This window comes from Mya arenaria, chromosome 1 (assembly GCF_026914265.1).
Source record: "Mya arenaria isolate MELC-2E11 chromosome 1, ASM2691426v1".
NCBI classification, from domain to species: domain Eukaryota; kingdom Metazoa; phylum Mollusca; class Bivalvia; order Myida; family Myidae; genus Mya; species Mya arenaria.
In genome coordinates, this window is record NC_069122.1 from 43,416,688 (window position 1) to 43,429,070 (window position 12,383).

General features: G+C 33.9%; 1 protein-coding gene across 11 annotated transcripts in view; it reads right to left on the bottom strand.

The window, feature by feature from the left end:
• The window catches only part of LOC128231233 (5'-AMP-activated protein kinase subunit gamma-1-like), a 247,073-nt gene that overhangs the window by 12,140 nt on the left and 222,550 nt on the right, over positions 1–12,383 (bottom strand). For 10 of the 11 annotated variants that reach the window (XM_052943836.1, XM_052943806.1, XM_052943774.1 and 7 more), the window contains 5 exons: positions 9,013–9,058; positions 8,290–8,393; positions 6,906–6,987; positions 4,341–4,399; positions 3,439–3,471 (listed from right to left, as the gene is read on the bottom strand). In XM_052943836.1, the coding sequence (XP_052799796.1) occupies positions 3,439–3,471; positions 4,341–4,399; positions 6,906–6,987; positions 8,290–8,393; positions 9,013–9,058 (324 nt within the window). The remainder of the gene's footprint in view (positions 1–3,438; positions 3,472–4,340; positions 4,400–6,905; positions 6,988–8,289; positions 8,394–9,012; positions 9,059–12,383) is intronic. The other variant, XM_052943793.1, reaches the window with a different exon arrangement.

Genomic DNA, 12,383 nt, shown 5'->3' on the forward strand with positions numbered 1-12,383 from the left:
AGAGGCCCAAAAGGGCCTATGCTCTACTGGCATGGCTTTTGTGGTCATATCAATCCAGAGCATGTATGTATGGGTAAAAGGCAACCGACATATAGTTTATGTTTTGTGTTTGGGTTACCTGAAAACGTAGCACGTTCAACATCTGAGCCCAGAAAGTATTGTAAGCAGATTAGCTGCATGAACTATTTTAATATGTGCAAAGTAAAAGTCATCCGACAAAAAAAAAATGCTTTCAAAACTGTACTCATAGTAAAAATTTCTGTAGTTTTAAAAGTTAAAAAAAGTTGGTCAAAGTCAAGGGCATCCTAGGACAACATTGATCAATTTGAACAAACATTCACAATCAATTGTGCTGAGATGGATGCACGAACACACAAAAAGATTTTCAAACCTTTCCAGATTTATGTTTACCAAACCTGTGAACCCTGGGTGTGGCCAGTAATGACACCAGGTGCATAACTTAAACATTCACAACCAATTTGTTAAGATGAATGCGCAAACTACAGAACTTAAAGCTAAAAAATGGCCTTTGGGCTTTCAACAAGAACAAGGCAGAGTAATTCACATAATAAACTGTAGAAGCAAAAAGCAAATTGTCTCTCAAAATCCTAGTCTTGCAAATTGTCTCCCTTAACTCTAGACTTGAATTTACATGTACATGTAAACTTGACTAAAAATAGAATTCGCTCATGCAGACCTGGCTAAAAATAGAAAGCATTTCTTTAAAACTTTCATGGCCCATAATCTAGGCGTTCATGGGCGGATCTTGCTGGTTTTCGAAAGGAACCAAGCTCTAATGAAACTGTACAAGTTTCATCGAGACACAATCAAAAATGAAGACTGTATCGTGTTCACAAGCAATTGTTTACAGACGCACGAACGCACGGATGCACATACTACGTACACATTACCATCGCATAAGCTCTTCTGGCCTTTGGCCAGTAGAGCTAAAAAAGAATTCTTCACACCCCAGATACAAGTCATAGTAAATATCTAGTGCAACGGAGCATACGCCAATGTTTGTCCGACTTCATTTTGACAAACAAGGGGCATTACAATTATTAAATCCAGAGTTATGGGCCATTATTTACATGTATGTTTTGTCAATAGCAACATGTATACCAAGTTTCATTTGAGTATCAAGAATTGCTCTTGGCTAATGGTCAAGTTCAAATCTTTTGCACAATGGCGCTAACACGGCTGCCTATAGCAACAAAGGTTATGACATACTAATTTTTGCTCTTTGAAATAAGAAGACCTAAAAGATGTATTAACACTACATTTTACCCTTAGTCGAAAATCTAAAAGCCTCGAATACTATACATAAAGATAAGATCTTCAAACACTATGTGGTGAAAATATCTTTAAAGTCAAAGTGAAAAAGATTTCTAACATCGAATACTACGGATAGTGGACATTTTTTATTCAACACTACTCACAGTGAAAAAATTGCAACTACCGTATTTTCTCGACTATAAGGCGATTCGCTTATAAGACGGCCCCCTAACTTTGCCTATGAAATCTGGTGCTTTTTGTTTCGACTCGCTTATAAGACGGGGTCAATTTTTAAGCAAATCTAAAATGCTAAAATTCTTCCTAATGTGTAAAAATGTTCAAGCTCAACGGACAATTATCGACTTTCGCGGTAACTGTTTTTGTTTTACTCAAAGAAAATGGCGCGCAACTGTGAGCTCTCTATTTGGAGGTAGGTTAAAAATGAGTACATAAGTTTGCAGGACAGGTCGTTACTTATCGAAATTGTAATAATTAATTAATAACAACATATGTTTGTTTTAGTTTATTTTTTTATTAGAGACACCAATGAAGTTCTTCGGCAAAATAAATGGCTTCAATAACATAACTGCGAAAAGCCGAGGCATGAATAGGTGTTTGTTTAGCAATAATGCTTTAGGCAATATTGTCCCTTGATTGGCGACGAACATAAAGGATTCATATTCGCATTGTCATTTGTTTGCTTAATCAAATTGACAGTTAGGTACCTACATCATATTAACATTCCAATTTATTGATTTGATATATCTGTCATACTAATTATACTGACACGCGCCATGAGAAAAAATGCAGATATAACGGTACACTGTGTGACGTCAGAGCACGCGCGGTGAAGAGATTTCGTGTTGTTGTTTACTTAATTGCCCCATACTTATATCAGCAGACGATAGACTGGATAGAAGAATACCCTATGTAAAATTTAACTGATTTTGACTTGAATCTTTTTTTAATATTTTATCGACTCGCTTATAAGACGGGTCCCCTACTTTGGGGGTAAAAATCGGGACCCAATTTCCCCGTCTTATAGTCGAGAAAATACGGTATGAGTACTGTGGAATGGCTTAATTTATCAACATTGTTTCATGATTTTCTTGCCTCGCAAAATTTGTGAGGTTTGAATTAGTATAACCATTATTTAAATCTTGACAATGATTAGAACACAATAGTTCCTTAGGTCTCAAATCCGCAACTGGATCAAGAAAAATCACAAAAAAATCAGGGTCCTTTTACCAGTTATGGGGAGGACACCCTAGCCCTTTTTGTGGAAGGGAAGTCTTTATTCAGTTTCAGTCACACAGAAACAACATTAATTGAATCATTAGATTCCCATTTTTTCCCCCAAAAACTGAATAATTCAAAGGCTATTTACTTTGGGAAAAAACAGGATTAAGCACTTGTGGGAGAAGCCGTGTATTGATTACAGCAAAGAAGGGTAAAAAGGCCCTGAATTGAATCCTTCCTAAAAACAACCTACAGTACAACTAGATATATAATCACAGATCGACTACATGACACTTCTGTTATCTGTGCAACCCATACAGGTCCCGTGCATTGACAAAGTGACTTAGTTTGGCAGAGGGTGGGTAAGTTTCAGTTTTTAACACCGCAAACATCGTTGGATACCTCTGGTACTCGATCATCCACAACGCTCTGACATGTATCATGGGACAATTGACTGCTAAGCTTGTTTTGGGTGAAGGCAGATATTGGGAAGTTTTGATTGAAGTCAAGTAAATGTATAAGTGTTGTCATGGGAACCTGCAATCTTGTTGAGTGTTTTATAAAGTACATAATTATCCATCCTTAATGAAAATTGCATTGAACTTTATTTGTACCCATTTATAAATTTGGTCCACAAAATTATGCATATGTTAAAAATCCGTAAACTTCCGAATAAAACCAAGTATTTATTTCAGAATAATAAAAACCTTACTATTCATAAGCTTCGTCAGGATTAAAAAAAATACTGCATCTCACATTGGAATCAAAAAATTATATTTAGTAAAACTTACATTATTGTTCAATAAAAATGAAACTTTGTCAGTCAATTATCCCGCTGTACTTGGTGTGGCGTATATGGAAATGTGTACCACAGGAGCTGACGATGCACGTCAAACATACAGGTATGAGGCCGTTTACACTTACTTCCGCTGTGTCCGTGGATTCTCTCTTCCTGTCCTATAAAAAGCGAATGTCAGTTGTAAGCATTCTGACAGCTGATTTGGGTCAGGAAAAATATTTGAAAAACTATGAAATCACGCAATTTCACTTGAAATTTATGCCTAGTTTTTTATCAAATGAAAAACAAGATTTTTTTTTAAATTAATCAGCTTCTTTTATTTGTGTTTGTTTTCTTAGTCGTTATACAATTGTGCACATTATTAATACATATAAAAGAAATAAAAAATAAAAAAGCTTTCAAAAATTACTCTTTACATTTTTTAATTTGTTCTTCAAATGAAAAAAATATGATCAAAAAATTTAATAAAATTGGAAAAAAATAACGCTCCTGTATTCTGACAATCAAAAATTTAAGCTTTCTCATTTTTCTACAATTTTGTAACTTTTTCTTTATCTTTGCACTAATCTGCTGTTGGTAATCCTCAAATATAATTTTTCAAAAATAGCAAAAACGTCCAAGCGACAAACACATCGCGGGGTGTGTGCAAGACTGGAGTAGAATGTCATAATACAGATTTTCACACACCCCTCAATATGCAACAAATGCGTTTCAGGGAGATTTGCATCGACAATGACCCTGACGTTTGACCTAGAGTCCCCAACAGCAATAGGGGTCATCTACTTCTGCTAAAATTTTATTGCCCTTCGTCAAATGGAATTTAAGTTATTGAGGGGACAAAACATGGTCTAGAAAACAAACCGACTGTTAAAATAATTATTTAAGGGATGTAAAGCCATATATATGCATTAACAATGAACTTCAAAGTGCATTTCAGCTGCTAAAACACTTCTCATGACAAGAGTTTCATAAAGCATGTAACAAAGGTTACAACATACTAATTGTTTGTCTTGCCAAAATAACTTACACTTGGGGTAGTATAGTATTTGTGTAGAATCGAGATAAAATCCGTTATCGTCAGCATTCCTGAAATAGAAAATTCAAATATTAAGTTACTTGAATTTAAATATTAAATTAGAATTTAATTGAATTAGAGATTACAGTATTATATCATGCATAGGACGCTTTTTTACCCCCAATTATCGTCTTAAAAATTGCCTGCGTCCTTTATATGCTATTAGAATTTCATCTGTTTTTTTCCAAGTCCATTTCAGGTCAAAAATATCGGACCGCGGAAGAACGCGGTAATAGTAAGTATCTGTACTGCGTCACCGAAGAGAACGGACATAGGTAAAATCACGCAAGTTAACACACGCAGAAATATATTGAATGTTTACTTTAAAATGATTTATTGAGAAATAAATTGAAAACAAACACGAGTGTTTACTTTTTTACAAAAGGGACGCTACTCACAAAAACTCGATGTGAGTCAGCACTTTAACTGGATTGAGTTATAACGGCAACGGAAAATCGGGAAAGGAGGTATTTATCAATTAATCGTTGTTCATGATTTTAATGTTTCGATATTTTACAAAACATTTTGTTGTATGTTACTGTTTTAAAAAATTAATAAAGGAATGTGCATAACGCAAGTAGCATTATTGTCACTATCAAATCTTTTCAAATGTGCGAAGGTGTGAAAAACACCCGCTGTCTGTCATTAGAAAAACATCAATAGAACAAACTATTGCAATGGTAATACCGTATTGTTGTTTGTTTGCACTTTACCCGAGGTGCCTTCTGCTGGCAAGGCTAATTACCGACACGCAATAATTATGCTGAAATGCTTTAATCCGCGCAGCGACAAGCCTTATCAAAACAATCATTAGTTTTGACAATACACAGTTTTGCAACGGTTGCAACGGTTGACTGTCATTCAGAAGGCATGTCGGGAGATGCAACGGTTGACTGTCAGTCAGAACTAGTCTATTACAGCATTTGTATAAGTCTTATATTATGCGTGAATGTTCTCAAAATGTCAAGACATATATCATTGTTGTATACGCTTAATTACCAAAATACGACAATAATTATCGAAATACACAAGACAGTTATCGAAATATGCCTTATATACAATTTCTGTTTGTTTTTTAACTTCAATATATGTTTTAAATACTTTACCAACCTCAATTTTTCGGCTCCGATTTTGACATTTTTCCGCTGCGTCCTATCTTATATATTAAGGGGTTTTACCCCCGTTTTCTCAACATTTTTTTTGCCTGCGTCCTATCTATGCTATCGTCCTATACATGATATAATACGGTAAGTTAAATGAATTAAAATAGTATGTAATTGAATTTAAAGATAAAGTTAATTTAATTCATTGAGTCAGTAAATAAGTTTAATTTAATCAAATTTAAAGATAAAGTTCAATATAAATAACAATAACAAAAGAGTTATCTTTGCATGAAATAAGCAGAAAATTATTGTAATTTGAAACAATGATTTGTTAAAGAAATATCACCTGCAATTAAATAAGGACCAAAAGCAGTGAGCGATGTCTAGAACAGTATCTGCTCATAATAAAAACCCCATGGGAAGACATCGAGTGCAGGAGCTTTTTATTGCACACAAGGAAATTCTGACACATAATCTGTATTCATAACCTAATTATCAGACACTCTTTCTGTTAGGACTAAAAAACAAGATTAACGAGCTAAGTCATTCCATGAGGAAATGTTGCTATTCAACAACACTTCTTTGAAATATCCAGCAAATACAGTTTTGCAAGCAGGTGCCAATGCTTGTTGGACATGGGATGTAACCTTGAGCCTCTTTTTCATATTCTTTAATGGGGCTTGATACAAAATGATACAATTGAGAAAAAAGAAAACTGACAAAAACTTACATAAAATTGACATTGTTGTGTACAACACATTGAATCTTACTTACTGATGTATCACATCGCTTACCACACATGCATCTTTCGCAGTTTTTGCTCATTTTTCCAATTCGAAATCTACTACGGATGTCTACCACGTAAATCCCAGTTTAGTTTAAAAATATCATGGTTATATTAATCTGTACTCATAAACAGATATGATTTGAACTGGGAAACCATTATGCACTTTTTTAAATGGGGAAACACAGATGAGAAAGCAAGATGATTATTTCTTTATTATTATTTAAAACCTATAAATTGAAATACGAGGAATGACCCTGACATTTTGACCTACTGACCAATAATTAACCTTGTGGTGAAGTTTCATTTTCCTACCTAGAACTGTTCTCGCGTTATTATGAAGTGTTTTCCAAAATGTTTACAGTAGCCATGACCTTTGACCTGCTGACCCAAAAACCAAAAAAACAACAGGGACCATCTTCTACATAGGGGCAACCTAGTGGTGTACATTGTAATTTCATGGTCCTAGGTCAAATTCATCTGAAATTCTTATGTGGACAAGGTCTACCGACAGACCATATGACCAACAAACATTTGCATACCTATATACACGATCATTTTTGAAGGGATATATAATTATAATTATTCATATATATATGTGCAATTCTTGTAGTATAGCGGCTATTTTACCCTCATAATCCTGTTTTGCGCTACTCCATAATGGGGCTGCTCTTACACCATTGTAAACCAACGCGAAAAACGCCTTCTTCACCTGAAAGAATGAAATTAATATTTACTGCAATATAAAATGCCTTTTAATTTGAAAGGATAAAATAAATATTAACTGCGATATAAAATGCTTTCTTAATTAATATGAAAGGAAAAAATTAATATTTAATGGGATATTAAACTCTTTGTAGAGGAAAAGGTCATGTCTGCTATAAAGTTATTAGAATTATTTGCATGAGGAAAACACAATATACAAAATGTTACACAATACAAAATAGTTATACAGTATATATCTGCATGGCTTCCATTGTGACAATACATATTGTCAACATGAGGGAAATGCTGTTACCCGAGGCGAAGACAGTATTCGTAAACAAAAAAACAGAAAATTCTCTGTCTTAACACAAAAAGTTGCAAACACAGGATGTTACAGATTTCCCCCCAAAAAAAGAATAAGCGCTTTCCACCTCAAACTTGGCTAACCAAAAATGTTTATTTTTTAAACACGTATGGTATGTGACAGTATGATGTCAACTGGCCAAAAACGTACTGTCAGTGTGTGGCAGTATGAAATTTTCCATGATGAGTATAAGAGAATTTAATAACATGGCAAAGTCAGATGAGGTATGATAATATGAATTATAAATGTATAATTCATAAAAATGGGTTTGAAATAAAATAGCAACACTCCTTTTACATAATTATACTCAGACCAAAAACAGCGCTCACATTTTCAAAATCACAGACATGTCCTGAAGAATCATAAATATGAAATTCCCAGACTTTCAAGGCATTGCCAAACTACTGTTTTGTAAATATGACCTTCTAAAGTTACATAGCAAATGCCATGGAAGTCATTCTTGTACTGCAAAACAAGTGAACATATTTCTAAAGCCTATCATATTTTATGTTTATGAAACATGAAGACACAAATATATTCAACCTTCAAAACTTAGTTGGTTTATTAAATTTTAGAAACAAAATTATATTTTAAGTTTTATCAAGGTTCGAGGAAATAATAGTTTTCTTTTTCAGCCAGCAATTTTATTTTTTAACCAGCAATTTTTAAGACGACATTACCTAGACTCATGACAACACCTATATATCTCTTGGAAAAACAGACAAAGTAAATATACTGCATGACATAAGGAGGCACAGTATTTCTCGCATCAAGTGGTTGAAAACAACATAAACCTGCACATGGGCACTAGCTTGAAAAATTGCCTGAATACAGTTCATAAAGTAATCTCAATAACAGATTTGTAAAAATTTCCAGGAATGTAAGATTATATGACCTGTCGATCAGATCTTTTTAAAAAAGTTATGACTGTTTATGTATACGTACGTTTAGCTGCGTGTCGAAGATGACAAGTTTTGCGCTTGTCGGAATGATGTCATAGCACTTATGAGCCCGCATAAACTTTGCAAAGACTGTATCCTCGTTTTCATCTGAAAAATAGCAAAAGAAAATATATATTCAGGCACAGAGTGAACCTCGAAACTGGTCATACAAACATGCATTGGTCATTTTAAACTTTTTAAATATTCAAAACGGTTAAAAACAACTGGCAGTTTTTAGGAGTCAATGGAAACACCAAAATAAATTTAGTTTTAGTTTCCTACAATTTTCACTATCATAATGGACAAAATAATTATTGTTTCTTGCGTTTATATGGCAAACTTTTACCAGGGTGGCTGGGGAGCAGGCCGTGTCTGTTACCCAACCTCCAGACATTGGGCAAATCTGACCCTTGTAGGTATTTATATGCACATAATTTTCCATAAGGTCAATTTACCCATAGGGCCAAATTTTCCACCAAGTCCAAATCTTGTCTTATAAATGAATTAGTAAAATAGAATGTGATCAAGTATTTGTTCTAACACTTGACATTCCTATAACATTGTCAGTGTGGATTTTAACCAACTCCATTTCCAGTATCATCTACCTTCATTTATGGCTTCATTTTGAAATGAAAAACTAACTTTACAGACCACAGAAATTCAACTTTAATATGTCACAATTTCAGCGCACATGTTTTTAAACTTGCAAATTTAACTTTTCACTTACCCAGGTCTTCAATTTCCATCCGCTCCATTTCACCATCCAGGTTGAACTGCAATAAACAAGGGTCAAGGTCACAATAAACATGGATCTTTAAAGAAAACAGAAATAAACAAAGGTGAATTTCACATTAAACTTGGCTCTTTTAAGAAAGCAGAAATAAACAAGGGTGAAGGTCAATATCAAACATGGCTATTTAAAGAAAGCAGCAATAAACAAGGGTGAAGGTCAATATTAAACATGGCTATTTAAAGAAAGCAGAAATAAACAAGGGTGAAGGTCAATATTAAACATGGCTATTTAAAGAAAGCAGAAATAAACAAGGGTGAAGGTCAATATCAAACATGGCTCTTTAAAGAAAGCAGGAATAAACAAGGGTGAAGGTCAATATTAAACATGGCTCTTTAAAGAAAGCAGCAATAAACAAGGATGAAGGTCAATATTAAACATGGCTATTTAAAGAAAGCAGCAATAAACAAGGGTGAAGGTCAATATTAAACATGGCTATTTAAAGAAAGCAGCAATAAACAAGGATGAAGGTCAATATTAAACATGGCTATTTAAAGAAAGCAGCAATAAACAAGGGTGAAGGTCAATAGTAAACATGGCTATTTAAAGAAAGCAGCAATAAACAAGGATGAAGGTCAATATTAAACATGGCTATTTAAAGAAAGCAGCAATAAACAAGGATGAAGGTCAATATTAAACATGGCTCTTTAAAGAAAGCAGGAACAAACAAGGATGAAGGTCAATATCAAACATGGCTCTTTAAAGAAAGCAGCAATAAACAAGGGTGAAGGTCAATAGTAAACATGGCTATTTAAAGAAAGCAGCAATAAACAAGGGTGAAGGTCAATATTAAACATGGCTATTTAAAGAAAGCAGCAATAAACAAGGGTGAAGGTCAATAGTAAACATGGCTATTTAAAGAAAGCAGGAATAAACAAGGGTGAAGGTCAATAGTAAACATGGCTCTTTAAAGAAAGCAGCAATAAACAAGGATGAAGGTCAATAGTAAACATGGCTATTTAAAGAAAGCAGCAATAAACAAGGGTGAAGGTCAATAGTAAACATGGCTATTTAAAGAAAGCAGGAATAAACAAGGATGAAGGTCAATATCAAACATGGCTATTTAAAGAAAACAGCAATAAACAAGGGTGAAGGTCAATAGTAAACATGGCTCTTTAAAGAAAGCAGCAATAAACATCGGATGAAGGTCAATATTAAACATGGCTATTTAAAGAAAGCAGCAATAAACAAGGATGAAGGTCAATATTAAACATGGCTCTTTAAAGAAAGCAGGAATAAACAAGGATGAAGGTCAATATTAAACATGGCTCTTTAAAGAAAGCAGGAATAAACAAGGGTGAAGGTCAATAGTAAACATGGCTATTTAAAGAAAGCAGAAATAAACAAGGGTGAAGGTCAATAGTAAACATGGCTCTTTAAAGAAAGCAGGAATAAACAAGGGTGAAGGTCAATATCAAACATGGCTCTTTAAAGAAAGCAGCAATAAACAAGGGTGAAGGTCAATATCAAACATGGCTCTTTAAAGAAAGCAGGAATAAACAAGGGTGAAGGTCAATATCAAACATGGCTCTTTAAAGAAAGCAGCAATAAACAAGGATGAGGGTCAATATCAAACATGGCTCTTTAAAGAAAGCAGGAATAAACAAGGGTGAAGGTCAATATTAAACATGGCTCTTTAAAGAAAGCAGGAATAAACAAGGGTGAAGGTCAATATCAAACATGGCTCTTTAAAGAAAGCAGGAATAAACAAGGATGAAGGTCAATATCAAACATGGCTCTTTTAAGAAAGCAGGAATAAACAAGGGTGAAGGTCAATATCAAACATGGCTATTTAAAGAAAGCAGAAATAAACAAGGGTGAAGGTCAATATTAAACATGGCTCTTTTAAGAAAGCAGAAATAAACAAGGGTGAAGGTCAATATCAAACATGGCTCTTTAAAGAAAGCAGCAATAAACAAGGGTGAAGGTCAATATCAAACATGGCTCTTTAAAGAAAGCAGCAATAAACAAGGGTGAAGGTCAATATCAAACATGGCTCTTTAAAGAAAGCAGCAATAAACAAGGGTGAAGGTCAATATCAAACATGGCTCTTTAAAGAAAGCAGCAATAAACAAGGATGAAGGTCAATATCAAACATGGCTCTTTAAAGAAAGCAGGAATAAACAAGGGTGAAGGTCAATATCAAACATGGCTATTTAAAGAAAGCAGCAATAAACAAGGGTGAAGGTCAATATCAAACATGGCTCTTTAAAGAAAGCAGGAATAAACAAGGGTGAAGGTCAATATTAAACAGGGCTCTTTAAAGAAAGCAGGAATAAACAAGGGTGAAGGTCAATAGTAAACATGGCTCTTTAAAGAAAGCAGCAATAAACAAGGGTGAAGGTCAATAGTAAACATGGCTCTTTAAAGAAAGCAGGAATAAACAAGGATGAAGGTCAATATTAAACATGGCTCTTTTAAGAAAGCAATAATAAACCAGGGTGAAGGTCAATATTAAACATGGCTCTTTAAAGAAAACAGCAATTAAACAAGGGGGTAAAGGTCAATATTAAACTTGGTTTTTACAGAAAACTGAAATAAACAAAGGTCAAGGTCAACATGATTTTTACAGCAGCCTTTTTACAAGAAACTTTAATAAAAGAAAATGGTCAAAAAAACATGGATATCATTTTAATAAGCTTAATGTTAAGAAAAAGTGGGGAGAATCAGTAGACAAAGTTTCAATGTCAAGTTCAATACTTTATTAAACAATATTCAGAATCAACTTCAGTCTAACATCATATGAATTTGATTAATAGCAACAGAGCTTCAGCAAATTAAAATGAACAGTATAATAATTATCAGTTACAGGGATGAAGTCTTTCAGCTGTAAGGTCAAGGTCAATGCAAAGGGACGTTTTCTATAAGGTCAAAGTCAAAATCATTATGAGAATCCCTACTTTAATCTGAAATAGTCATTAGATGTACAAAATCATGAATAGAATGGTTCAGCTTCTATCAAAGGACAAATTTAATGTATTTTTCTAATTTTGTTACTTTTGCCCTGTTCTTTACAGAAATCATAAAAAGTAGTATAAAAAATTATTTGCAAAATCATTGAAAATCCTGCAGTGAATATCACTTGAATAGTTATAGTACATTAACAGAGTTAGAGCTAAAAAGAGCTATCACCGTTGTGATGAATACCCCCAGATGCTTCCTGGACACAGGAATGGTTGAGTGTCCATTTGTGTTAATATATGGAGTGAAACATGACAGATATGGCAGGTGGCCTGGCAGTCATTGCTGACCAACATTCCTATGAAGTTTCAAGAGAGTAGATTGAACAATTGAAACAAGATTTGTAA